Source organism: Triticum urartu, chromosome 4 (assembly GCF_003073215.2).
Source record: "Triticum urartu cultivar G1812 chromosome 4, Tu2.1, whole genome shotgun sequence".
Lineage (NCBI taxonomy): Eukaryota > Viridiplantae > Streptophyta > Magnoliopsida > Poales > Poaceae > Triticum > Triticum urartu.
Window position 1 is genome coordinate 184,717,965 of NC_053025.1, and position 26,235 is coordinate 184,744,199.

Below are 26,235 nucleotides of genomic sequence, written 5' to 3' on the forward strand. Positions count from 1 at the left end.
ACCACACAAAGAGAGAGTCTTGTCCCGTTTTACTATACAAAATCTTTCCCTAATAATAAACCACGGATTGAGTCTGGCAGGTTCACCGTCGCGCCCTTTTTGCAAAATAGTCCCTGATGTTTTTGGTATTCAACCCACAGTCCTCTTTTAAGTGGATAAACTGAGAAAACGTTTCAGTTTTACAAAAGGACCCTGCATTTTGAAGTATTCAGCCCGTGGTCCTCTTTTAGTTGGATAATTTGCACGGAGGGGCAAGCGCTGCGCGAAGAAGAGGAAGATAGAGCGAGTAGCGAGCGGAGCTGCTGGCGGCGGAGGAGATCCTCACAGGCGGTGGGGGCGTGGACATGGAAGCTCCGGCGGTGGATGAGCATGGTGGCTGGGAACCTCCAGTTCGAATAGAGAGAGAGAGAACGGGATGGAGGAAGGAGAGAACAAGAGGAAGAAGAGGGAGAGGAGGAAGGCAGGTCGGCGTTGGGTACCTGGTTCCGTCGGGAGTCGCTGGCGTCGAGGTGGCGGGGCGAGGCAGGGGTCGGGCGCTAGCTCTCGCAATCCATACGGGTTCGAGGCAGGGCGTGGGCGGCTCGGGCGCGCCACGCATGGAGTCTTGTGGGGCGTGGGTCGTTCGACCGATCTGGATGATTCTCCATCAGTTCTGGTTCCCCACCATGGCTACGGGCGCCTCTCGCCCTCTCCGTTCTGCACTCCTCCTCCTCCAATTTAGGTGTGCGGCCATAGCTAAGGGCCGCCTCCTCCTATCCATCCTTCCAATCTGGAGCATAGGTGGAGAGCCTGGTTGTGCGCGGCGGAGATGGCGCCCCGCGTCGGTGCCCCGTAATCCTACACGGAGCTCTGTCGAGGCCATGACATCCCCACCCAGGTATAGGCGCACATTGATCTAAAAAAGGCACCAACCCAATTGAACCTCTCCCTTGACCCTTTCTTCTTCATCTTCCAATCTCCTCTGTTATCAAGTTCTAACAGTACATCAATCCAAGCAACTCTTTTTAGATTAATTAAGGAATCAATATCACGATGGTGCATGCTTGATGCAGCAGAGGATCACAGGTGTATTGCCGGTAGTTTCAATTTAGCCAGGCGGTTGCCATCATCGTTAGACTTCACTGGAAGAACTGCAATGGCTCTTTGTTCCAGCCATATCCGATCTCCCGAGCCAGAGCTTTCAGGTCACTACAACACACTGTTTTCACGTCGCATCGCACCAGCTCCTGGTGAGTTTGCTCACTTGAGTCATAATAGAGGGAGTAAGAATGTCAGAAGGGAGAAGAACAAAAAATCATGTTGTCAGAGACGACATCCAAACCATTTTGTGTGTGTTGGAGTGATTGAACCTTGTCAATCAGAGCTGACATCGCGTCTCCTTCCTCGTACATAATTTTTGGGTAGTTGTGCATCTATATTCCATTCTGTACACCAAGAGATTATGTTGTTTTCCTATTACAAAATTGAACTATGTAAGACATTGCTATTTACTGAAGCAGTTACGATCTAGTACATCGTTATCATTCTCAACAACTTCATAGTAAGCCAGTACAGATTGAGATCTGACAACTATTGCTTATCTGCATTCAAGTTAGCTCAATTGTTCTGACATGCAATCTTATTTTCCTCTCGTGTTTATTCTTGAGACATTTTACAGAAATATAAATAGCAGGCAAGCAATCAGGTTGATCAGAGCCAGACAGTTCACTGCAGTAAGCAATGCAATGTAAGAGCATATGTTGTCATTAAAATTCCATTCAAGAAGGATTTCATATGTGTGTGTTAATCACTTTGGTGCATTTATCGATAAATGATTTATTGGCCATCTACCAATAAATCGGTTGAGCTCCTCGAGGCAAAAACCTCCAAATTTATGGCAAAATTCATCCTTGTGCTGGATTACAAGCACTTATGTTGTGTACATTTCCGTGGGCAGAAGGATCAGTTGGTTGGTTATGAGTTTTGTGCTTGGTAATTTTTCAGATCGTGGCAGATTGTTATCGCTAGCAATGACTCACTGATCTCTGATGTGGCTCTCAATAGTGATGCATTACAAAATGGACCGATCCATCATCGTTAATCTACTGCTGTCGGCTTCTTCTGAGCTACTAATATCAGGTTGTTTTATTTATGTTGAGTGGTTTAAGCTTCAAGGATGCAACTGAAATGTGATCAAGTGGTTGTTCTCAACTTCTCATTCAGTTCATCCTGATAATCTGGCTAGAGAACTGTATATCAGTTTATTAATGTAGTTTATGTGTGAATCCTGCAAGTCGTCATGTTCAATTGTGGTGTCATGTAGAATTTGTATTAATCCTAGTGAGTGCAAACTATAGGGTTAGTTGTGTTTGATGTTGAATCCCTGATGATCACATTGTCAGAAAATTATTCCTGGTTTCCTTTCTGTTAGTCAGTTTTAAGTGTGAATGGTACAAGTCATATTATTTGATTGTTCTTTTGTTATCGAATCTGCCCGAGCATATTGTCCACAAACTATATTTCTTTTCAATATGTCAGTCTTATTTCAGTGATTGTTTTGTTAATGTTTAAATTAGCTACATTAAAACTAAAATCATATGGGAAACAGTGCGATTTACAAGGACTCTTTGGGGAGATACTTTGCAACTGTGGAACAGCAATAAATCATGTAAGTTACGTCGCGGAGATGGGCTACTTAGTTGATCTCAACCATTTTTCAATTCACTTTTAATCTGAAAAACTATACCTGATACTGATCATGACTTCTTTAGGTTCTGAGTACTTAGATTGAAAACATCAAGACAATATTTTATATTGCAGTGGGGTTGGCTGCTGTATTATGGATGATTTGGAGATTTTTGAATGAGGCATGTTTTGAGAATAAAAGCGGTGTCTGATACTTTTGTTCTGATTCATGTGGTTTGTTATTTGGTTAAACTCAAGCTAAATTTTGCAGATTAGCGCTGATTTGGGGAGTAAAGCTCTTCGAGCAAGTGACAAATCAAGTCTTTCAAGCTTCTCAAAGATGGTGACCTGGAGTGGTTTGACTGGAAGCTTAAAAGCAATTAAAGTGAAGAGAGGAATCAAACTTTTAAAGCCACTCTTGCCATTTGTGGACTGTTCCTGCTTGTTGGTGACTGCTTTTGCGAGTATGTTCACTCTCATCTAGCGATGAATTTTTTTGCTTCTGTTGTGCAGCTGCTGAAAGGGCAAACCCCAGATCCTAGATATCTGTGGGTTTTGGGTGCCCTCTGGGGTTACCTGAATGTTCCTATTTCTGTTTTCTTCTTCCCTTTTTAGTTTTCTTCATGCTGTAGATGAACAATTGGTTTCTGTTAATAGAACTCAGAGAGGAGGCTCTCTTTTAGAAAATCTAATGAGGGGGAGACTGAATGACTGAGTGTAGATGACACTGACCAAGTTTATTAGTATGCGATCCTACATGTCGCTCCATTAATTCTTCTAGATAATTCTTGTATGCTTAACTGTTTCCTCACTCAGTCCAATAACGATGACAGATCCGAGGTGGTATCCTTTGTAGCTGAAGGAAAAGAGGTATGAAAGGGTGTATTCCATATACTGTTCTATCTTTGTGTCATTATAACGTATATATTCCCTCGGTGCTTAAAATGTTCTCATTGCCAGTATGTTTACGATGAAGATGGATACTCTCATTGTATTGCATAATTGATATTCAACTTTACTAAGTGCTATCCGGTGCTTATCACACGTACATGAGTAGTCCAGTGTACCTTTACGTAGTAGAAAGTATTTTTGGTAATCACTACTGGCTTAGGTCTCGTGAGTCAAATATCAGACCAGGATTGAGCAGACAATATCAATTTTGATGAGACACAATCCACACGAAGCAACAACCGAAGATGACAAGGGGACTTTACCATGGAGGCATACGTGCTGACAGCAATGCGGCATGGAGGAGCGACAGTGGAGGCTAGAAGAAAAGGTTGGGGCAGAGCTCACATGGCAAACACGTTGACACACAACATGGCTGCAAAGGCGATGTCGAGCTGGAGGTTGATCAAATAGAGGGGGGATTTGCGCTCGCCCACGCCAACGCCGTATAGGTTGTGATGTCGTTATTGAGTTAAATACGTGTAATATTTTCTTTTCCCGTTACAATGAACGGGTATGTTTACTAGCAATATTTTTGAAGAAAAATGATAAACTCTTCCCAAGCAAAGAACCAACTATCTGTAGAAAAATTCAACATAGTAAAATAGTTTAAAAATGATCACAGTTTTACATATGTTTACACTTTAAAAAATGTTCACACTTTTAAAAAGGTTCAAAATTCCCCCAAAAGTTCCAATTTTTATAAAAAATATATTTTAATTTTTAAAATGTACAAAACCTTAAAATAATCAAAATTTCTTTATCAAAAAAGACATCTGTTCAAAAAAAAGTTTCTCAAAAAAATTCTCCAATTTCCGTAAAAACGTTAGCTTTCCTTAGAAGTGTCCCAATTTTTGTGAATTTTATTAAAAATAAGGAAAATTTTGCATTTTCTCGAAAAGTAGAAAGTAAAACTGATGGACAACTATTCCATCCAAAACTACTCTTCCATCAGACAATGCTAAGTTGCTTCTTCATGTCCAAACTTCATCCTACAAAAGCAATAATGAGTGTAACCTTATTATTGATGTTTGTTAAAATTGGATATAAAAATGGCGCATAAAGCACGTTGTGCGTCTTTTTTCTGCCCGGTGCAACGCACGGGCATTTGTACTAGTGTTATTCAAAACAGAGTATGAATCCATGTTATGTCCAATTAAATTTTTTCGTTGACTGTACAATGCATGTAACCTACTCATACCAACATTTTAGTGCATTCCAAATGTTTATACTACCACTGCAATTCAAACTGAATTTGAATTCATTTCTCTATTTCAATAAGAATCTACAATCATGATTGTTGCCAACTTCAACCATCATTCAAGTATTACCTTAACAACACACCACATGATTACTATGGAGATAGATATGAAATATGTGTACTATATGAACTCGAATTCAATTTTTTTACTACACTTGATGTTGATTCCAAATAATAGTACATTTGATGTACTACCTATATATTCATAATCTAAACCATGTTCTATACGTACACCATGTTTATCACACAAAGTATAGTGCCCCACCCCCTACATTATGACAAGTATTTAGCCCTAAGCTGCAAAAGCCACACATTAGCCCAAATTATAATCAATGTTCTATATATCATATGTAGTACTGGCAAGATGCCCATGCGTTCCACGAAACATCAACATGATCAAGGGGAGGCCTTATTTGCAAATATGGAGAGGGGTGTGGGTATCTTTTTTTCAAAATTGCCATAGTTTCCTTCCTATCCATCAGATATAAATCGGACGACCTATATTGCACGATGGCAGGCACACCATCATCAACAACTCTGTTTTTTTATAAGACTAGAGATAAAATATATTATATGTAGTATAATGATACGTCTCCATCGTATCTACTTTTCCAAACACTTTTGCCCTTGTTTTGGACTCTAACTTGCATGATTTGAATGGAACAAACCTGGACTGACGCTGTTTTCAGCAGAATTGCTATGGTGTTATTTATGTGCAGAAACAAAAGTTCTCGGAATGACCTGAAACTTCACAGAACATCTATTCGGAAATAATAAAAAATCCTTGCAAAAGATGAAGACCAGGGGGCCCACCACCTGTCCATGATGGTGGGGGGCGCGCCTGCCCCCCTAGTGCGCGCCCCCTACCTCATGGGCCCCCTGGAGCTCCTCCGACCTCAACTCCAACTCTATATATTTGCTTTCGGGGAGAAAAAAATAAGAGAGAAGAATTCATCACGTTTTACGATACGGAGCCGCCGCCAAGCCCTAAAACCTCTCGGGAGGCCTGATCTGGAGTCCGTTCGGGGCTCTGGAGAGGGGAATCCGTCGCCATCGTCATCATCAACCATCCTCCATCACCAATTTCATGATGCTCACCGCCGTGCGTGAGTAATTCCATCGTAGGCTTGCTGGACGGTGATGGGTTGGATGAGATCTATCATGTAATCGAGTTAGTTTTGTTAGGGTTTGATCCCTAGTATCCACTATGTTCTGAGATTGATGTTTCTATGACTTTGCTATGCTTAATGCTTGTCACTAGGGCCCGAGTGCCATGATTTCAGATCTGAACCTATTATGTTTTCATCAATATGTGAGAGTTTTTGATCCTATCTTGCAAGTCTATAGTCACCTATCATGTGTTATGATCCGTTAACCCCGAAGTGACAATAATCGGGATACTTACCGGTGATGACCATAGTTTGAGGAGTTCATGTATTCACTATGTGCTAATGCTTTGTTCTGGTACTCTATTAAAAGGTGGCCTTAATATCCCTTAGTTTCCATTAGGACCCCGCTGCCACGGGAGGGTAGGACAAAAGATGTCATGCAAGTTCTTTTCCATAAGCACGTATGACTATATTCAGAATACATGCCTACATTACATTGATGAATTGGAGCTAGTTTTGTGTCACCCTATATTACGATTGTTACATGATGAACCGCATCCGGCATAATTCTCCATCACCGATCCATTGCCTACGAGCTTTCCATATATTGTTCTTCGCTTATTTACTTTTCCGTTGCTATTGTTACAATCACTACAAAATACCAAAAACATTACTTTTGCTACTGTTACCTTTTGCTACTGTTACCACTACTATCATATTACTTTGCTACTAAATACTTTGCTGCAGATATTAAGTTTTCAGGTGTGGTTAAATTGACAACTCAGCTGCTAATACTTGAGAATATTCTTTGGCTCCCCTTGTGTCGAATCAATAAATTTGGGTTGAATACTCTACCCTCGAAAATTGTTGCGATCCCCTATACTTGTGGGTTATCAAGACTATTTTCTGGCGCCGTTGCCGGGGAGCATAGCTCTATCCTTTGAGTCACTTGGGATTTATATCTGCTTATCATTATGAATAACTTGAGAGATCCAAAAACCAAGATTTATCCCTCAATTACGAGGGGGGGGGGTAAGGAACTCCCATCTAGCTCCGCATTTGATTCACCTTCTGTTTTGCGTAAGCTTGCGACACCTAAACCTGCTTCTGCTATTTGTTCTGATATGTCGTATGTTATTGATGATGCCACTTCTTCTATGCATGATACTTGTGATGAAACTACTTCTATGCTTGATACTACTGTGCCACTTGGTGAATTTCTTGATGAACAACTTGCTAGGGTAGAGAGAATGAAAATATTGAATCTGATAATATTGATGAATGTTTTTGATAAAGAAGCTTCTTTAGCTATTTTAGCTTGCAAAGATAGTTATGAACTTAACAGGTTATTAGCTAAATGGAATAAGAAATCTCTAAATGCTAGGATGAAACCTGACCCTGCTTTTGCTACTTCACCTATCTTTGTTATTGATAAGGATTATGAATTCTCTGTTGACCCTGATATAATTACTTTGATTGAATCTGATTCTTTTCATGGCTATGAATCTGAAACTGTTGTGGCACATCTTACTAAAATAAATGATATAGCCACCCTGTTCACTAATGATGAGAGAACTCGTTACTTTTATATTCTTAAAATATTTCCGTTCTCATTAAAGGGTGATGCTAAGATATTGTTTAATTCTCTTGATCCTGGTTGTGTGTGTAGTCCCCAGGATATGATTTATTACTTCTATGCTAAATATTTCCCTGCTCATAAGAAACAAGCTACTTTAAGGGATATATATAATTTTGTGCAAACTGAAGAAGAGAGTCTCCCACAAGCTTGGGGAGGCTTCTCCAATTACTTAATGCTTTGCCTGATCATCCTCTTAAGAAAAATGAAATACTGTTGATCTTGATAACCCACAATCAAAGAATCAACGTTATGATAAGAAATACTTTGTTGCTAGGAAACATGGTAAAGAAAGAGAACCATGGGTTCAGAAACCCATGCCTTTTCCTCCCAAACCATCCAAGAAAAAGGATGATGATGATTTTGAGCGCTTTGCTGAAATGATTACACCTATCTTTTTGCGTATGCGATTAACTGATATGCTTAAAATGAATCCTTATGCTAAGTATATGAAAGATATTGTTACAAATAAAAGGAAGATACCGGAAACTGAAATTTCCACCATGCTTGCTAATTATACTTTTAAGGGAGGAATACCAAAGAAACTTGGAGATCCCGGTGTACCAACTATACCATGCTCCATTAAAAGAAACTATGTTAAAACTGCTTTATGTGATCTTGGAGCCGGTGTTAGTGTTATGCCTCTCTCTTTATATCGTAGACTTGATTTGAATAAGTTGACACCTACTGAAATATCTTTGCAAATGGCTGATAAATCAACTGCCATACCTGTCGGTATTTGTGAGGATGTGCCTGTTGTGGTTGCAAACGTTACTATTTTAACGGACTTTGTTATTCTTGATATTCTCGAGGACGATAGTATGTCTATTATTCTTGGAAGACCTTTTTTGAACACTGCATGGGCTATTATTGATTGCACTAAGGGCAATGTCACTTTTCATGTTAATGGTAATGAGCATACAGTACACTTTTCAAGGAAACAACCTCAAGTTCATAGTATCAACTCTATTGGAAAAATTCCATCGATTATATTTGGAGGTTTTGAATTTCCTCTTCCTACTGTCATGAAGAAATATGATTTTCTTATTATTGGGGATGTGCATATCCCCGTTGAGGTAACATAGTGTTATTCGAAATTTCTCCGGTTCCATGTTATTCGGAATGAGTTCGTTAACAAGACTTGATCAACCTTGTTAGTGGATTTCTTTTGATGATCATGAGATGGATGAAACTAGAAGGCACAACCTGGTGTACCCTCCTCTTACTTTCTGTTATTTATATTAAATAAAATAAAAATAGTATTTTTCTGTCTGTTATCTGATTTATCCGTGCAATTATAAAAATACCCCGAAAATAAAAGTTCTCCAAATGCCCTGAAATTTAAATATGATTTTTTCTGGAATATTTGAGAATATTTGGCACTGAGAACACAGCAGGAGGAGCTGGCACCTGGCCACGAGGGTCAGGGGCGTGCCCTATCCCCCTGGGCGCACCCCCTGCCTCGTGGGCCCACGGTGGCCCTCCTCCACTTATTCCTGCACCCACACACTCCTTCTTCCTCCCACAAACACGAATATCCAGCTCAAACCCGAGTCCAAGCTCATTTTGCTGCCATTTTCGATCTCCTTGCTCAAAGCATCTCTCACAAAACTGCTTGGGTAGATTGTTCCTTGGAATGTGACTCCTCCATTGGTCCAATTAGTTTTTGTTCTAGTGCTTTATTGTAACACCCCGGATGTAACTTTCCCAATTTGTACTCCAACTCTTGCCGTTTCCGGCGTTAAGTTAATTTATTTCCTCGGGTTCGGGTTTTGTCTCCATGTGTTGTTGTCGTTGTCATGCATCTCATATCATGTCATCATGTGCATTGCATTTGCATACGTGTTCATCTCATACATTCGAGCATTTTCTCCGTTGTCCGTTTTGCATTTCGGCGCTTCGTTCTCCTCCGGTGGCCATTTCTAGCTTTATTTCGTGTGTAGGGATTAAACATTTCAGGATTGGACCGAGACTTGCCAAGCGGCCTTGGTCTACTACAGGTAGACCGCCTGTCAAGTTTTGTACCATTTGGACTTCGTTTGGTACTCCAACGGTTAACCGAGGGACCGAAAAGGCCTCGTGTGTGTTGCAGCCCAACACCCCTCCAATTTGGCCCAAAACCCACCTAACTCTGCTCCACGCCCTAGAGCGTTCGATCACGATCGCGTGACCGAAAACCACACCTCATTTGGACTCTCTTAGCTCCCTCTATGCCTATATATACACCCCCCATTCCAAATTCGCGGATCCTCTCCCCCCTAACCCTAAAAATCCCAGATCCACTGCTCCGGACGTGTCCGGGCGGAGCCGGACAACGTCCGCCGCCACCGCCGCCCAACCAGGACGTGCCACATGGCGCCCGGCGCTCGCCGCCGCCGCGGCCCGCAGGGGCCCGAGGCCGGCCCTCCCGCGCCGTCTCCCGGGCCGCGCCCAGCGCCGTCTTCCGCCTCCCCAGCGCCGCCCTTCTCCTCTGGAGCCGGCAGCCGCGCCGCCCGCGCTGGCCGGAGTTGCTCACTACCGGCCGACGCCTCGCCACTCGCCGCCCCGCCGCCAAGACTCGTCGCCGGCAGCCCCGCGCCCCGCCTCCGTGAAGCTCCGGGCGCCCCGCCTCCTCGTCGCCGGCGGCCTCTCCGGCGAGAGCTCTGGCCACCGCGGCTCTTTTTCTTCCGGCGGTCCTCGAACAGCTACAGTGCAGCGCCGCGCCTCGGTTTTCGTGCAAACCCTAGATCCAGATCCGGAGGTTGAATTTTTCCCAAGTCTCCAGAATTTTTAGTCCAAGTTGCTCTGTTCGCGGCTCCGTAACTTTGCATCCGTAGCTACGATTCATGCATATAGCATATCAAAATGTTCATCTCAGAGAGTACATCATTTCATTCCATTGCATAATTTTCATTTGAGCTCATCTTGATGCCCGAAATACTATTAGAAGAGGGCTACTTGAGTTAATTGTCAGATATGTTACTCCGTTTAGCACTTTTGTCATTTTTGCCATGATTAATGTGTGCATGCTATGCCCGTGAGTTCTTCATGTGTTTTGTTAAGGGTTTTGTCATCTTTCCAGAGGTGCAACCCATGTATTTTTAGGATGTGTGTGGTGACTTGTGCAAGCTTGCAAAGTGGTGCACTTGCTAATTCTGTTTTCAGGGACTTAGTAATTTCACCAAGTCCTGGGATTGTTCGTGTTGTTTCCTAGTGATACGTGCCTCTTTTGAGGATGATGAGTAAGGGAGTTTTGTTAATCTTGTAGTGCTCTATCCATCCATGTCTTTGTTTGTAATTATGGAGCACCCTAGCTTGAGTCAATCGAGCTCTACTTTTGCTTCGTTACGAATCTGGGCAGATCGTCAACTTGTTTGCGATTTTGCCGATGTTATTGTAGTTGATACGTGCAGGATATGCTATTGTTCTTGCCATTTCTAGCTTGTATTTTGTGCCTTCTTTATGGATGTATTCTTGTCATGCCATGACTTGCACCGTGGTGAGTGCATCGCGCTCGGTAACGTACCTTCGTGAGTTATGTTTCAGCAAGTCTCAGTTTTCACCAAGTCTGAAAACTGATTATGTTTTTGCTATGTTCACATGCTTGCAATTGTATTTTCTGCTCCCTTTTGGCTCAAGGTCACTAAGGTACTTTTGTTAAGCTTATTGAGTAGCTCCATGCCATGTCTTTCTTTGTCATGTTCAGGTCCTGTAGCATGTTGTTTTGTTGCTCCGAAGAGGGCTATATGATCTGAAATTCCAGACAAGTGTTAATTTCACTAAGTCTGAGATCTGTTTGTCATTTGCGTTTTTGCCATGCTTGTTTGAACCTGTTAATGGATGATTTGTCCGTAGCTCAGTGCTAAACTTTTGTTAAGCATCTTGTGTGCATCCCTGCCATGTATTTTGTTGTCTTGTTTGGGTGCTGTAGCATGTTCATTTCGTTGCATTTAGATGCCTACTTGCTGTAAATCACAGACCGGTGTCATTTTTGAAACGGTTGCCATTTCCAAATCATAACTCCGATTCCGGCGTTCTTTATATCGTTTTCAAGCGATTTCATCTCATCTTTCCAGTGGCACACTTGAAATTCCAAGTTGAGGCCAGGTTCATGCATTTCCTGTCGTACCTTGCATTTTGCATCCCGCATCGCATCCCGCATAGCATATCATCATTTCATCATATTGCTTGGTCTTGCACGTGGTTGATTGTACCCTTGTTGCTTTTTTGTCTTGTTTGGGTAGAGCCGGGAGACGATTTCACTACCGAGGAGCCCGTTCAGTTTGCTTTCGAGGATCCAGTCAACTCTGACAACTGTGCAGGCAAGATGATCATACCCTCGAAATCACTACTATCTTTGCTATGCTAGTTTGCTCGCTCTTTTGCTATGCCATTGCTACGATGCCTACCAATTGCTTGAAAGCCTCCCAAATTGCCATGTCAAACCTCTAACCCACCATTGTCCTAGCAAACCGTTGATTGGCTATGTTACCGCTTTGCTCAGCCCCTCTTATAGCGTTGCTAGTTGCAGGTGAAGATTGGAGGCCGTTCCTTGTTGGAACATCTTTTATTTACTTGTTGGGATATCATTATATTGCCATGTTATCTTAATGCATATATATACTTGGTAAAGGGTGGAAGGCTCGGCCTCTCGCCTAGTGTTTTGTTCCACTCTTGCCGCCCTAGTTTCCGTCATATCGGTGTTATGTTCCCGGATTTTGCGTTCCTAATGCGGTTGGGTTATAATGGGAACCCCTTGATAGTTCGCCTTGATTAAAGATTTTCCAGCAATGCCCAACATTGGTCTTACCATTTGCCACCTACCCTTTTCTTTCCCTTGGGTTCTCCAGAAACAAGCATTTGCCAACCGAGTGTGTTACCGTGATGGCCTCTTCTCGGCGGAGTCCGGGAAGTGGACACGGTGTTGGAGTAATGTTTGTGCAGGTTGTTCTCTAGCTTCTCACTCGTGCTTTGCCTCCTCTTCTCGCTCTCTTTTGCAAATAAGTTAGCCACTATACTCGCTAGTCGCTTGCTGCAGCTCCACTTATATTTTACCTTGCCATACCTATAATCTTAAATAGTCTTGATCGCGAGGGTGCGAGATTGCTGAGTCCCTGTGGCTCACAGATTACTATTACACCAGATGCAGGGCCTGATGATTCCGCTCCAGGAGACGCGTATGAGCTCAAGTGGGAGTTCGACGAAGACTCTCAACGATACTATGTTTCCTTTCCCGACGATCAGTAGTCGTGCCCAGTTGGGGGTGAACGGGACCATGTCGCATGTTGGGTTCTCTTTCATTTTGGCGCCGTAGTCGGGCCATGAGTGTTTGGATGATGTAATGTTATTTATGTACTTGATTGACATGGCGAGTGTAAGCCAACTATGTTATCTCCCCTTTATTATTCATATTACATGGGATGTTGTGAAGATTGCCTAACTTGCGACATATGCCTTCAATGCGATTATGTCTCTAAGTCGTGCCTCGACACGTGGGAGCTATAGTCGCATCGAGGGTGTTACAAGTTGGTATCAGAGCCTTCCCTGACCTTAGGAGCCCCATTTCTTGATCGTTTTAGCGGCCGAGTTGTGTCTAGAAAAATGTTTTGAGTCATTTAGGAATTATATATCGGAGAGTTTAGGAATTCTTTTTACTTCCCAGTCTCCTCATCGCTCTGGTAAGGCATCCTGACATGGAGTTTTGACTCTTCTCTTCTCAAATTTCACAAAAAAAAATTTTAGGATCACGCGGGTATCTTGGAATCGTTCCGATGGTGTTATGATGAGAACATTGTCTTGGTGCCTCCTATCAGGGGTTTAGTGGAACTGTCCCGAGGAGTTGAGCTCTGAGGTGTTGTCATCATAATTGTATCGTTGCAGTTCTGGAATACCTGAGTTTAGTACGCCAACATCGAAAATCTCTTTTATGCAGTTCGTTGGTGAGATAACCTCGACGCCACCCAGTACTGGGGCGGGAGTTCGGGAGTATCGCCATAACTTGTATAACAGATGCTTTTCGAAGGTTGAGGTAGATGGTTTCCGAAGGTTTCTTGGTTATGTGTTGAAGGATGGATACAGCTGGATGTAGGATTTGCTAGTTTGGGTGAGATATTATGCTTCCCCTGTATCCCCAACACCTGATTGCATAACCGGAAAGGTTCGGTAGTTTCACAGGTGGGAATTCTAGTAGCTCTAGTTCTTCTTCTACGGATATTGGTTTGAGATTGGGATTTCTTACCAATTATTCGTTCTTGATCCGTACCTTGTTGATTTATTTCTCTACCTTAATTCTACGTGGCTTCTCAAATTATGGATATGTGACCATTTCAAGAGGAATGCATTCGTTCATTTTGTTCGGATGTGAAGACTATATGTTGCAATTTTCATTCCGTTGGATTCAACTTCAATATTTCATCTATCAATGTGCGGTGGTCAACCTCTTCAGGATGGCTCCTCCAACGCGCACGACTCCGAATCCTGATCCGCCACCACCTACACCTCCTCCAGAGGCCTGGCAAGCTGTGATGGCCGCAACCAATGCAAACACACAGCTGATCATGCAAATTCTTCAAGAGCGTAATCAAGGCAGTCAAGGGAATCAAGGCAGCAATCAGAGTCACTTTGCTACACTCAACCAGTTGCTTGCTAACGGGCCAAAGACTTTCAGCAATTGTGTTGACGCAATCGATGCTGACGATTGGCTTGTGGATCTGTGTAAGCATTTCGAGTGCAGTAACGTCAGGCCTGAGGACTTTGTCAAGTTCGCTTCCTTCCAACTCAAAGATCAAGCTGCAGAATGGTTCCAGCAGTACAAGGACTCCAGAGGTGGACGTGTTATCACTTGGGATGATTTCCGTCGAGATTTCAGGGCTCATCATATTCCCCAGAGCGTGGTTGAAAGCAAGCGTGAGGAATTCCGCAATCTGAAGCAAGGCTCTTTGTCTGTCTATGACTACAACAAGTTGTTCCAGAAGCTCGCCCGCTTTGCCAAGCAGGACGTGCCTGATGAGAAGAGCATGATATACCAGTTCAGGGGTGGTCTCAGAGAAGATATCCTGCTCGCTCTTGTTCTCTTTGAGCCCTTGAGGTATGATGAGTTCTACAACATGGCACTAAAGCAAGAGGCTGCTCAGTTGAGGTGTGATGCTTCCAAGAAGCGAGTCAGAGATGTTACTCCTTCCTCCTCTACTCAAGTGGCCAAGCAGCAGAAGTTTTGGCTTCCTCCTCCTCCATTCCGTCAGCCATATCAGCAGAAGAGCAAAGGTGGCAGTGGTTCTTCCCACCCACCTACCCTGGCTTTCAGAAAAAGACTTCGTCTCAACCTCCAAGATCGAGTGCTCCATATCACCGTCCGCTTTCTGAGGTCACGTGCAACAAGTGCCAATAGAAGGGTCACTATGCCAACAAGTGTTTCAACCAGAGGCGTCTTCCTCCTCCTCCTGTCAGATCGACAAGTACAGCGGTGGTCAAGCATAATCCCAAGCATACCAAGGTGAATTTGATGAATGCAGCTCAGGCAGAGGACTCATCAGATGTCATCATGGGTAACCTTCCTGTTAACGATATTCCTGCAAAAGTTCTTTTTGACACTGGTGCATCGCATTGTTTCATCTCGAGACCTTTTGCATCTAAGCATGATTTTGTTACTCAAGTGTTGCCGAAGCCGTTGGCTATCGTCTCTCCGGCCCGTCAAATGACATCTCGAGTATGCATTCCGGATGTTACTATCACTTTGGGTGACTATAAATTCTTGTCCTCTCCAAATGTTCTTGGTGACTCAGATATTGATCTTATTCTCGGAATGGATTGGCTTTCTAAACACAAGGCTCAGCTTGATTGTGCAGCCAGGCAGATTCAATTGACTCATTCGTCTGAGGATGTGATTGTCTTTTCCGCTCGTGATGATACCATTCGTCTGTTTTCTCTCAATGAGAAGGGTGAATTGGATGCCATCTCTCAAATTCTAGTCGTTTGCGAATATCAAGACGTCTTTCCAGAAGAGCTTCCAGGAATGCCTCCGCACCGGCCAGTTGAATTCGTTATTGATCTTGAGCCTGGCATGGAACCTGTGTGCAAACGTCCTTACAAGCTCGGACCTGAAGAGTTGAAGGAGCTGAAGAAGCAACTCGATATGCAAGATAAAATGGGTCTCATCCGGCCTAGTTCTTCTCCGTGGGGTTGTGGTGTTCTTTTTGTGAAGAAGAAAGATGGAACGGACCGACTTTGTGTTGATTACCGTCCAGTGAACAAGAAGACCATCAAGAACAAATACCCACTTCCCAACATCAATGAGCTATTCGAACAACTCAAAGGAGCCCAAGTATTCTCCAAGCTTGATCCGTATGGGTTATCACCAGATTCGCATTCGTGAAGAAGATATTCCCAAGACAGCATTCAGAACAAGCTTTGGTTCATATGAATACACTGTCATGTATTTTGGCCTCGCCAACACTCCTCTGACGTTCTCTCGCATGATGAATTTCATCTTCAACGCCTACACCAATGAATTCGTTTTGGTCTATCTCGACGACATTCTGGTTTTCTCGAAGAACAAGGAAGATCATGCCAAGCACTTGCATTCGGTTCTTGATAAGCTCAGGGAACATCAGTTCTACGCCAAGTTCTCCAAGTGTGAATTCTGGCTCGATGAGGTTCTTTATCTTGGTCATATCATCTCTACCAAGGGCATTGCTGTGAATCCTGAGAAGGTGTCTGCAATTGTGAATTGGGAACCTCCTCAGAACGTGAAGCAACTCTGCAGTTTTCTCGGTCTCGCAAGCTATTGCCGAAGATTCGTTGAAAATTTTTCTAAGATCGCGAAGCCTCTCTCTAATCTTCTTCAGAAGCACGTCAAGTACGTTTGGTCTCCGGAGTGTGATATTGCTTTCAACACTTCGAAAGAGAAGTTGATCACTGCTCCAGTTCTGACTCCGCCTGATGAATCCAAGTCGTACGAGGTCTTTTGTGATGCCTCTCTCCAAGGTCTTGGCGCAGTATTGATGCAAGAGAAGAAAGTTGTTGCTTATACATCTCGCCAGTTGAAGCCTAATGAGAAGAACTACCCCACTCATGATCTCGAGTTGGCGGCAGTTGTGCATGCTCTTTTGACTTGGAGACATCTTCTATTGGGAAGAAAAGTGGACATTTTCACTGATCACAAGAGTCTCAAGTACATCTTCACTCAGCCTAATCTCAACCTCAGGCAAACTTGATGGGTCGAAATGATTCAAGAGTATAATCCGAGTATCGAGTATACTCCAGGCAAGGCCAATGTGATTGCTGACGCATTGAGCAGAAAGGCTTACTACAATAGTCTGATTCTTAAGCCTTATCAACCCGAGCTTTGTGAAGCTTTCCGCAAACTTAATCTGCAAGTTGTTCCTCAAGGTTTCCTCGCCAACCTTCAAGTCTCTCCTACCTTAGAAGACCAGATTCGCCAAGCCCAGCTTCTTGATGCTATGGTGAAAAAGGTGAAGATTGGGATTGCTAAGAGCCAGTCCAAGTACAAGTGCTACCGCCTTGAGGACAAGGACACTCTCCTCTTCGAAGATCGTATTGTTGTACCCAAAGGTGACCTCCGTAAAGTGATCATGAACGAGGCTCACAATTCTCTCCTCTCCATCCACCCTGGGAGCACGAAGATGTATCAGGACCTTAAGCAAGCTTATTGGTGGACTCGAATGAAGCGCGAGATCGCTCAATTCGTGAATGAATGTGATGTCTGCAGAAGAGTGAAGGCAGAACACCAAAGGCCAGCTAGTCTCCTCCAACCTCTTGCCATTCAAGAATGGAAGTTTGACCACATTGAGATGGACTTCGTGACTGGGTTTCCAAAGTCCAAGCGTGGCAATGATGCTATATTCGTTGTCATCGACAAACTCACAAACTCACCAAAGTGGCTCCTTTCTGCCTATCAAAGAGTCGATCACTGCAGCTCAATTGGCGGAACTCTATACCTCTCGTATTGTCTCTCTGCACGGTATTCCTCAAGTGATCTCTTCAGACCGTGGCAGCATCTTTACCTCGAAGTTTTGGGATTCCTTTCAGAAGGCCATGGGCACCAACATCCGCTTCAGCACAGCTTTCCATCCTCAAACAAGCGGTCAAGTCGAGCGTGTCAACCAGATTCTTGAAGATATGCTCAGGGCTTGTGTGATCTCCTTCGGCATGAAGTGGGAGGATTGTCTTCCTTATGCTGAATTCTCCTACAACAACAGTTTTCAAGCAAGTTCGGGCAAGGCCCCTTTTGAAATTCTGTATGGCAGGAAGTGCCGTACCCCTCTCAACTGGTCTAAAACCGGTGAACGTCAGCTTTTGGGTAATGACTTAATCACGGAGGCAGAAGAAATGTGCAAAGTCATTCGTGATAACCTCAAAGCATCCCAATCCCGCCAGAAGAGCTACTATGATAGTAAGCACCGTGATTTGGCTTTCGAGATCGGAGATCATGTTTACCTCCGTGTCTCTCCTATGAAAGGTACTCGTCGCTTCGGTATCAAAGGGAAGCTTGCCCCTAGATACGTGAGACCTTTCAAGATTGTCAGCAAGAGAGGCGACCTCGCCTATCAACTTGAGCTTCCTTCAAACTTTGCAAATGTTCATGACGTGTTCCATGTCTCTCAGCTTCGAAAGTGCTTCAAGACTCCTGACCGCACCGTCAACTTCGAGGACATTGAGCTCCAAGAAGATCTCTCTTATCTTGAGCACCCAGTTGCTATTCTTGAAGAAACGGAACGCAAGACTCGCAACAAGTCAATCAAATTTCTCAAAGTCAAGTGGTCACACCATTCCGACCGTGAATCTACCTCAGAACGCGAGGATCACCTCCGTTCTGAGTACCCGGCGTTCTTTCAGTCCTAGATCCTTTCGTAGTGGTGGAGTGTTGTAACACCCCGGATGTAACTTTCCCAATTTGTTCTCCAACTCTTGCAGTTTCCGGCGTTAAGTTAATTTATTTCCTCGGGTTCGGGTTTTGTCTCCGTGTGTTGTTGTCGTTGTCATGCATCTCATATCATGTCATCATGTGCATTGCATTTGCATACGTGTTCATCTCATGCATTCGAGCATTTTCCCCGTTGTCCGTTTTGCATTCCGGCGCTTCGTTCTCCTCCGGTGGCCATTTCTAGCTTTCTTTCGTGTGTGGGGATTAAACATTTCCGGATTGGACCGAGACTTGCCAAGCGGCCTTGGTTTACTACCGATAGACCGCCTGTCAAGTTTCGTACCATTTGGACTTCGTTTGGTACTCCAACGATTAACCGAGGGACCGAAAAGGCCTCGTGTGTGTTTCAGCCCAACACCCCTCCAATTTGGCCCAAAACCCACCTAACTCTGCTCCATGTCCTAGAGCGTTCGATCACAATCGTGTGGCCGAAAACCGCACCTCATTTGGACTCTCCTAGCTCCCTCTATGCCTATATATACACCCCCCATTCCAAATTCGCGGATCCTCTCCCCCCTAACCCTAAAAATCCCAGATCCGCCGCTCCGGACGTGTCCGGGCGGAGCCGGATAACGTCCGCCGCCACCGCCGCCCAACCAGGATGCGCCACATGGCGCCCGGCGCCCACCGCCGCCGCGGCCCGCAGGGGCCCGAGGCCGGCCCTCCCGCGCCGCCTCCCGGGCCACACCCCGCGCCGCCTTCCGCCTCCCCAGCGCCGCCCTTCTCCTCCGGAGCCGGCAGCCGCGCCGCCCGCGCCGGCCGGAGTTGCTCACCGCCGACCGCCGCCTCGCCACTCGCCGCCCCGCCGCCAAGACTCGTCGCCGGCAGCCCCGCGCCCCGCGGCCGCCGCCCCGCCTCCGTGAAGCTCCGGGTTTCGTGGTTCTAGCTCTGATAGTGATGTAGGGGGGTGTGTATGGAGAGGCTAGATCTCAGCTATTGGGAAGTTGTAAACACACGAGGATTACGAGTTCGGGCCCTTCTCGGAGGAAGTAACAGCCCTACGTCTCGGTGCCCGGAGGCGGTCGATTGGATTATGTGTGTATGAATAACAGGGGTGCGAACCCTCCATACTGAGGAGGGGGTGGATTATATAGAGTTTGCCGGCCCTCTCCTTCCCTCAGTGATGCAGGGTTTAAGGTACATTTAAGGTTGGGCGTTACTGGTAACGTCCCTAATAAAGTGCTATAATGACCATAAAGACTACTTAATAGCCGACCGTTTGCCTGCGGAGTGACTTTAGGTCTCCCGGCAGTCGAGTGGTTGGCTTCATGGTCGAGTGATAGCTTCTTGGTCGAGTGTCTTGAACCCGTCGAGTGGGATACCCTTCAAGTCGATTGAAAGGTGACTTCTTCTAGGGATGTCCTTGGGTAGGGCTCTTTGGACAGGTCCGTGCCCCTACCCTAGGTACATAGCTTCATCATTAGCCCCCGAATGGATCGAGGTTTGAGTGGGGAAAGAGTTGGAGATCCTTCCGACTGGTTCTTTGGGCTACATGAGTGCCTCGTTTTGGGTCAATCGTCAGGGATGACGTTATCAACCTCTTCCAGTCGCCTTGATCCATTCCAGGCCTTTCGTCGAGTGAATTTCTTTACTTGTGACATACCGAGTGTCGGCGCGAGCGGGGTCTTCTATTTTGACAAGTTGTTTCGCAGCCCGCGGATGTCGTGGGATTCGGATTTCGGGAAGCGCGCGGGATGGGAGCGGCCGCAGTAATCGGGAGCGATAAAGCGGAAGCTCCTCGATTTCCGTGCCACCTTTTTCGCCACATACTGCGTGCGCGTCCGCTACGGGATTTGACTGGATTGCCTGGGCCTACCAGTCAACCACTCGGGAGCGGCCTCTTATAAGTAGCCGGCTCGGGGTTTCCAAACAGTGTGCTCTCTTCTTCCTCGCTCCCTTCGCAAGCTCCTCCGCCACCTCCGCTCTCACCCTAGCGCCGCAGACCCGTGCGAGATTTGCCGGTGACGATGGCGAAGGACAAGACATCCGCTCTGGAGCGCGCGAAGAAGGCGGCGGCGCAGGGGAAAGGGAAGAGATCTGCTCGGGGCGGATCTTCCTCAAGGTCTGCTCTGCCCCGCCGCTGGATCCAGGGTGACTGGATGCCGTCGGTGATCCGGCAAGAAGACCTCGACGACATGGTCGAGGGGGGAGTCATTCCCCACGAAGCTGCGCGTCTCCCGGGGAGAGAGATCGAACCTCAGCCTCGCGACGGTGAGTGTGTGCTCCTAGCCACCCATATCGACCGAGGGTTTTCACTGCCGCCCCATCCTTTTTTCCGGAGCTTTCTGAACTTCTTCGGAGCGCAGCTCCACCACTTCACTCCCAACTCCATCGTATATCTCGCTGCTTTCATTTCCATGTGTGAGGGTTTCTTGGGTTGCCGCCCCCATTGGGGACTCTTCAAGAACATCTTTACCTGCCGTTCTCAATCGGTCAAGAAGGCCAAGTCGAGTGACGAAAGGACGCAGGTGATTCAACTGTGCGGGGGCCTGGCGATCCAGACGAGGGGAAAGAGTTGTTTTCCATCTATCATTTTCTCGGAGTCGGTCCGCGGTTGGCAGGCGACCTGGTTTTATTGTCAAGACCAGGTGACCCCAGGGCAGTCGACCGGACTTCCTCCTTTCTCACTCGACCGAGCTGAAAAACCTGCTTCTCTGAAAGTGACGCCGGAGGAAAAGGCCCAAGTCAAGGTACTGGCTGGTCGAATGGTTGAGCTTGTCCGCGAGGACGTGACTGGTATGGACTTGCTGGAGGTCTTCCTCCGGAGGCGCATCCAACCGCTCCAGGCTCATGACCACCCGATGTGGCTGTACTCGGGTCTCGACGACACCACTCGGGTCCACCCGGAGGAGGTTACTGACGAGATGCTGGAGGGGTGGCTGTCGAGCATCACGGGGAACAAAGACAACCCCCGAGGAGCCAGGAGGGTAATTCCACTCGACAACTCGTATGAAGTGGACCAGGTATGTCTTTATGCTCCTGACTGAGATCTTGTTTTCTTCATTGGTCTTCTTTGAGTAGGTCGATTGACTTTCGTCTTGTCTGTTGTTTTCCAGACGACTACCGAGATGTACTCGACGCCCTACGGGGCACAGGGGCCAACTGAGGAAGGGGAGGCGAGCGGAGGTGAGAGCGGAGATGATCAAGGTGAGTGGGAGTCCGACGGTGAAGGAGAGGGAGGCGACGACATCGACTCAAGCGAAGAGGAGGAGGAGGAGGTTGAACCCCCTCGCCCGGAGGGGCGATCCAAGCTCACACACGACCCAGCGCGGGAGCGTGGTAGGGCGACTGCTCCTGTTGGGCAGTCGTCGAAACGCCCTCGGACCTCTTCTCCTACGCCGACTGGAAAGGCTCCCAAGCACCCACGCGCAGCACCATCCAAGCCACCCAAGGCTCTGCCCAAGATGAAGATGGCCGTCCCCACCATTTCTGGGTAATAATAAAACTTGTTTTCCTTTGTCGACTGTGGACAGATCCTTGGTCGATTCATTGAGCCAATTGACTGACTTTCGAGACTTGCTGTGCTGCTACTTCTGAGATTTCCGCCAAGGACGACGACCAAGAGATGGAGGATGCTGTTACCTCCAACCCTGGTACGATTACTGACGTTCCGCTTTGAGTCGACTAAACATTTATTGCAACTCTGGTCGATTGAATGTTTCCCTTGTAGCCCCTCCTCATGTTATTGACCTCCCGGATGACGACGACAACGAACCGCTGCGAGTGAGGAGGAACAAGAGGGCGTTGGCTGATAAGACCCCCCAATCTGCTCCGGCGTCTGAGGCCGTAGCTCAGGATGGTGGTGACACCGCTCGGGCTTCTGTGACTTTCGCCATTCCTCTGACAAGTGTGCGGCCTTCGACGTCGACTGCGGATCCGTCTTCGCTTTTTGCCGCATACCCCGTCCCTGAGGACCAAGCGGCTGCTGCAAAAGAGGCTATATGCCAGGCGGGGATCATGATGGAGCAAGTGAAGGTGGCTCGAGAGGCCAGCCAAGCAGCTTATGATGCGAGCTCGGCTCTTCAGAGCAACGTCCAGGTCAGTCGACTCAACACTTGGTCTGTTATGATATGTTGTTTGAAGAATCTCTTTTCCGAAGATCTTTGTATCTGTACACCCACTGGGTGTGTCTGCCAATTCTTGGACGAGTGGGGGCACGTTAAGTGCACCCACTGGGTGTAGTCCCCGAGACTACGATGGACTGCTGGCAGTCGACTGTAGTCTTTATATTGTGTTGCTGTAGCTGTATTTCTTCACTCGGTCTGGTCAGGCCATGTCGAATGGGACTGTATCCGGTCGACTGCGGGCAGTCGACTTTTTTTTACAGTGGGGGCACGCTGAGTGCACCCACTGGGTGTAGTCCCCGAGACTACTGTCGAATGTTCTTGATTCGGCTGTAGTCTTAGAAACGTCATCATTGTCTCTTAGTTACTCGGAAGCAACTTATTTTGGACGTCTGTCGACTGATTTTTCTTTTTACAGAAATCCTATGAACTTGTAGCCTGCTATACTGAGTTGGAGAATCAGCAGATCCAGCTCAACCTTAACTTGAAGCTTGCTCAAGAGAATTTGAAGAAGGCGCAAGAAGAAGCAAAAGGTATGGCTGGCGAGGTTCTACATTCTTGGCGAGTGGCTTTTCTTTCTTGTCCATTCTTGATGTTGATCTCACTCGACGCGCCGCAGATAAACTGGAGGAAGCTCTGAAGAAGAAGGATCAAGATCTTGCAGAGGCACAGAAGGAGGTCTTGGACAAAACGAGGCTTGCTGAAGAGAAAATGGCCTCGGTTGGAGCTCTTGAGCAGGAGAACTCCAGACTAAAAGCTGCTCTCGAGGTAGCCAATCAAGAGGTCAGCCGACTGAAGAACGACAACATGGCTCTGCACGACAAGGCAGGTGAGCTGGCGGGGAAGAGGAATGATCTGGAGGCTTATCTCGGTGGACTCGCCAAGAACCTGTTCGTCGTGCTCGAAGGTAATTGCTCTGCCCCGACTATCTTGCAGTTAGCAAGTCTGTGTAGGGTCACTGTCTTATTCTTGAATCATGTTTGCAGAATTCTGTCAGAACTTTGAAGAGGAGACCAGTCGAGTGGAGCCAGGCTTGGACCCTGCTAACTCCCTTGTGAAGGACGAGGCTGCAATGAACGTGCTCCGTCTTGAGTCTCGTATTGCCAGCGTGGTTGACTATCTTGCTCGACTGAAGGTTGCGATGTCGCGGATCGACACATCACTCTGGCCTGGGACGACGCTTCAGAACGACCTCGAGTCCCTGATGGCTCGACTTAATGAAGTCCCAGGTCGAGTGGAGGAATGGAAGAAATCTTCTGCTAGATGTGGTGCTGATGTCGCTCTGTCTCTGGTCCGCGTCCATTGCAAGGAAGCGCGAGAAGAAAAGCTGGCCGCCATCCAAGTTGCCAATACCAGGAAGCACAAATTTCAAGACTTCATGGAGACTTTCATTGCTGCCGCCACTCGTATTGCAGATGGGATCGACTTGGACGAGTTCGTCGCCCCTTCCAGTCCTCCTCCTGAGGAATGAAAAACTTTTATGCTTCACTTTAAATTTGCCTCGAAATGCCGAGTGGATTTGTAACCGTTAAACTCCGCCGAGCCGAGGGCTCGAGTACTTTGATCTGAGGTCTGGGACCTTTTAGGCCTTATCTGAACTTGATTTCTCTTTGAATATCTTCATGGTTTGATCCGTCGAGTGGAATTCGATCTTCACTCGGAATAACCTTGTATTTGCGGCGCAACTCCGAAGGAGAAGGTAGCAGTCGACTTGCGCCTCGTCGTTCTTGCGGATTGGGTTGTGTCCTGTACTTAGGCGAGCACTGGGCCGCAGCTAAGTCCCCGAGTGGGAGGTTTACTCTCACTCGATAGGGTTTTTAAACACTTAGGCGAGCGCTGGGCTGCAGCTAAGCCCCCGAGTGGGAGGTTTGCTCTCACTCGGTAGGATTTCAAAACACTTAGGCGAGCGCGGGGCTGCAGCTAAGCCCCCGAGTGGGAGGTTTGCTCTCCAGTCGGTAGGATTTTTTCAAACTTAGGCGAGCACTGGACTGCAGCTAAGCCCCCGAGTGGGAGGTTTGCTCTCACTCGGTAGGATTTTTTCAAACTTAGGCAAGTACCTGACTGCAGCTAAGTCTCTAGGTGGGAGAACTTAGGCGAGTACTGGACTGCAGCTAAGCCCCCGAGTGGGAGGATTGCTCTCCACTCGGTAGGATTTTTAAACACTTAGGCGAGCGCTGGGCTGCAGCTAAGCCTCTGAGTGGGAGGTTTGCTCTCACTCGGTAGGATTTCTTCAAACTTAGGCGAGTACCTGACTGCAGCTAAGTCTCTAGGTGGGAGAACTTAGGCGAGTACTGGACTGCAGCTAAGCCCCCGAGTGGGAGGATTGCTCTCCACTCGGTAGGATTTTTAAACACTTAGGCGAGCGCTGGGCTGCAGCTAAGCCTCTGAGTGGGAGGTTTGCTCTCACTCGGTAGGATTTCTTCAAACTTAGGCGAGTGCCTGACTGCAACTAAGTCTCTAGGTGGGAGAACTTAGGCGAGTACTGGACTGCAGCTAAGCCCCCGAGTGGGAGGATTGCTCTCCACTCGGTAGGATTTTTAAACACTTAGGTGAGCACTGGGCTACAGCTAAGCCTCCGAGTGGGAGGTTTGCTCTCACTCGGTAGGATTTCTAAACACTTAGGCGAGCACGGGGCTGCAGCTAAGCTCCCGAGTGGGAGGTTTGCTCTCACTCGGTAGGATTTTTTCAAACTTAGGCGAGTGCCTGACTGCAGCTAAGTCTCTAAGTGGGAGAACTTAGGCGAGTACTGGACTGCAGCTAAGCCCCCGAGTGGGAGGTTTGCTCGCCACTTGGTAGGATTTTTAAACACTTAGGCAAGCACTGGGCTGTAGCTAAGCCCCCGAGTGGGAGGATTGCTCTCCACTCGGTAGGATTTTTCAAACTTAGGCGAAACAGATTCGCAGCTAAGTCACCCACTGGGTGATTTCGTATGCAAACAGAAGTGACAGCAATTATTGGAACACTCTTGTCTTTGATAAAAATGTACTGCAGGAAATTTTTCCTTGTTACATCTCGTCCGAGTGAGAATTCAAGTGTAAAATGGGCGGAGTAGTTCCGCATTCCAAGCTTGTGGCTCGTCGATCCGGCGACCAACGTTGTAGAGATGATATGCTCCATTGTGGAGGACTCTGGTGATGATCAAGGGGCCTTCCCAAGTAGGAGCAAGTTTGTGTGGTTTCTGCTGATCCACTCGGAGGACCAAATCTCCTTCTTGGAAGGCTCGGCTCTTCACATTTCTGGCATGGAATCGACGCAAGTCTTGCTGGTAGATGGTCGATCTGATCATAGCCATTTCCCTCTCCTCCTCTAGGAGCTCGACTGCGTCTTGCCAGGCTTGCTCTGCTTCGTCTTCGTTGTAAAGCTCGACTCTGGGGCGTTGTGAAGTAGATCACTCGGCAGGACGGCTTTGGCTCCATAAACCAGAAAGAATGGCGTTCTTCTAGTCTACCGGTTTGGGGTGGTCCTCAGTCCCCACAAAACTGACAGAAGCTCGTCGACCCAAGCGCCTGCCGCGTGCTTGAGATCATGCATCAGTCGAGGCTTCAGTCCTTTGAGAATTAGACCATTTGCTCTTTCAGCTTGTCCATTTGACTGGGGATGCGCGACCGACGCGTAGTCGACTCGTGTGCCTT

At 46.7% G+C, this 26,235-nt stretch overlaps 1 protein-coding gene across 14 annotated transcripts; it reads left to right on the forward strand.

Moving 5' to 3' along the window:
- Positions 1-223: 223 nt before the first annotated feature.
- LOC125551256 lies at positions 224-4,292 on the forward strand. Of its 14 annotated transcripts, none has more exons than XR_007302353.1 (4): positions 224-2,118; positions 2,588-2,647; positions 2,751-3,128; positions 3,498-4,289. XR_007302353.1 is itself a non-coding variant. In XM_048714428.1 (3 exons), the coding sequence occupies exons 1-3, from the start codon at positions 345-347 to the stop codon at positions 2,078-2,080; spliced, it is 699 nt and encodes a 232-aa protein (XP_048570385.1). In that variant the 5' UTR covers positions 224-344; the 3' UTR covers positions 2,081-3,432. The 14 variants fall into 14 exon arrangements, 2 of the variants coding, with proteins under 2 accessions (XP_048570385.1, XP_048570386.1); XR_007302355.1 differs by lacking the exon at positions 2,588-2,647 and having other exon boundaries at positions 224-1,726; positions 1,984-2,118; positions 2,936-3,128; XR_007302352.1 differs by having other exon boundaries at positions 224-1,229; positions 1,658-1,726; positions 1,984-3,128; positions 3,498-4,285.
- Positions 4,293-26,235: the final 21,943 nt, after the last annotated feature.

What these genes read in the sequence shown, in the direction of transcription:
- LOC125551256 (XM_048714428.1), top strand. Translation starts at nt 345, where the DNA reads ATGGAAGCTCCGGCGGTGGATGAGCATGGTGGCTGGGAACCTCCAGTT. An exon ending in GCCATGACATCCCCACCCAG is followed by an intron (nt 878 to 1,657) that starts GTATAGGCGCAC and finishes GACATTTTACAG; the next exon opens with AAATATAAATAGCAGGCAAG. An exon ending in ACTGCAGTAAGCAATGCAAT is followed by an intron (nt 1,727 to 1,983) that starts GTAAGAGCATAT and finishes GTAATTTTTCAG; the next exon opens with ATCGTGGCAGATTGTTATCG.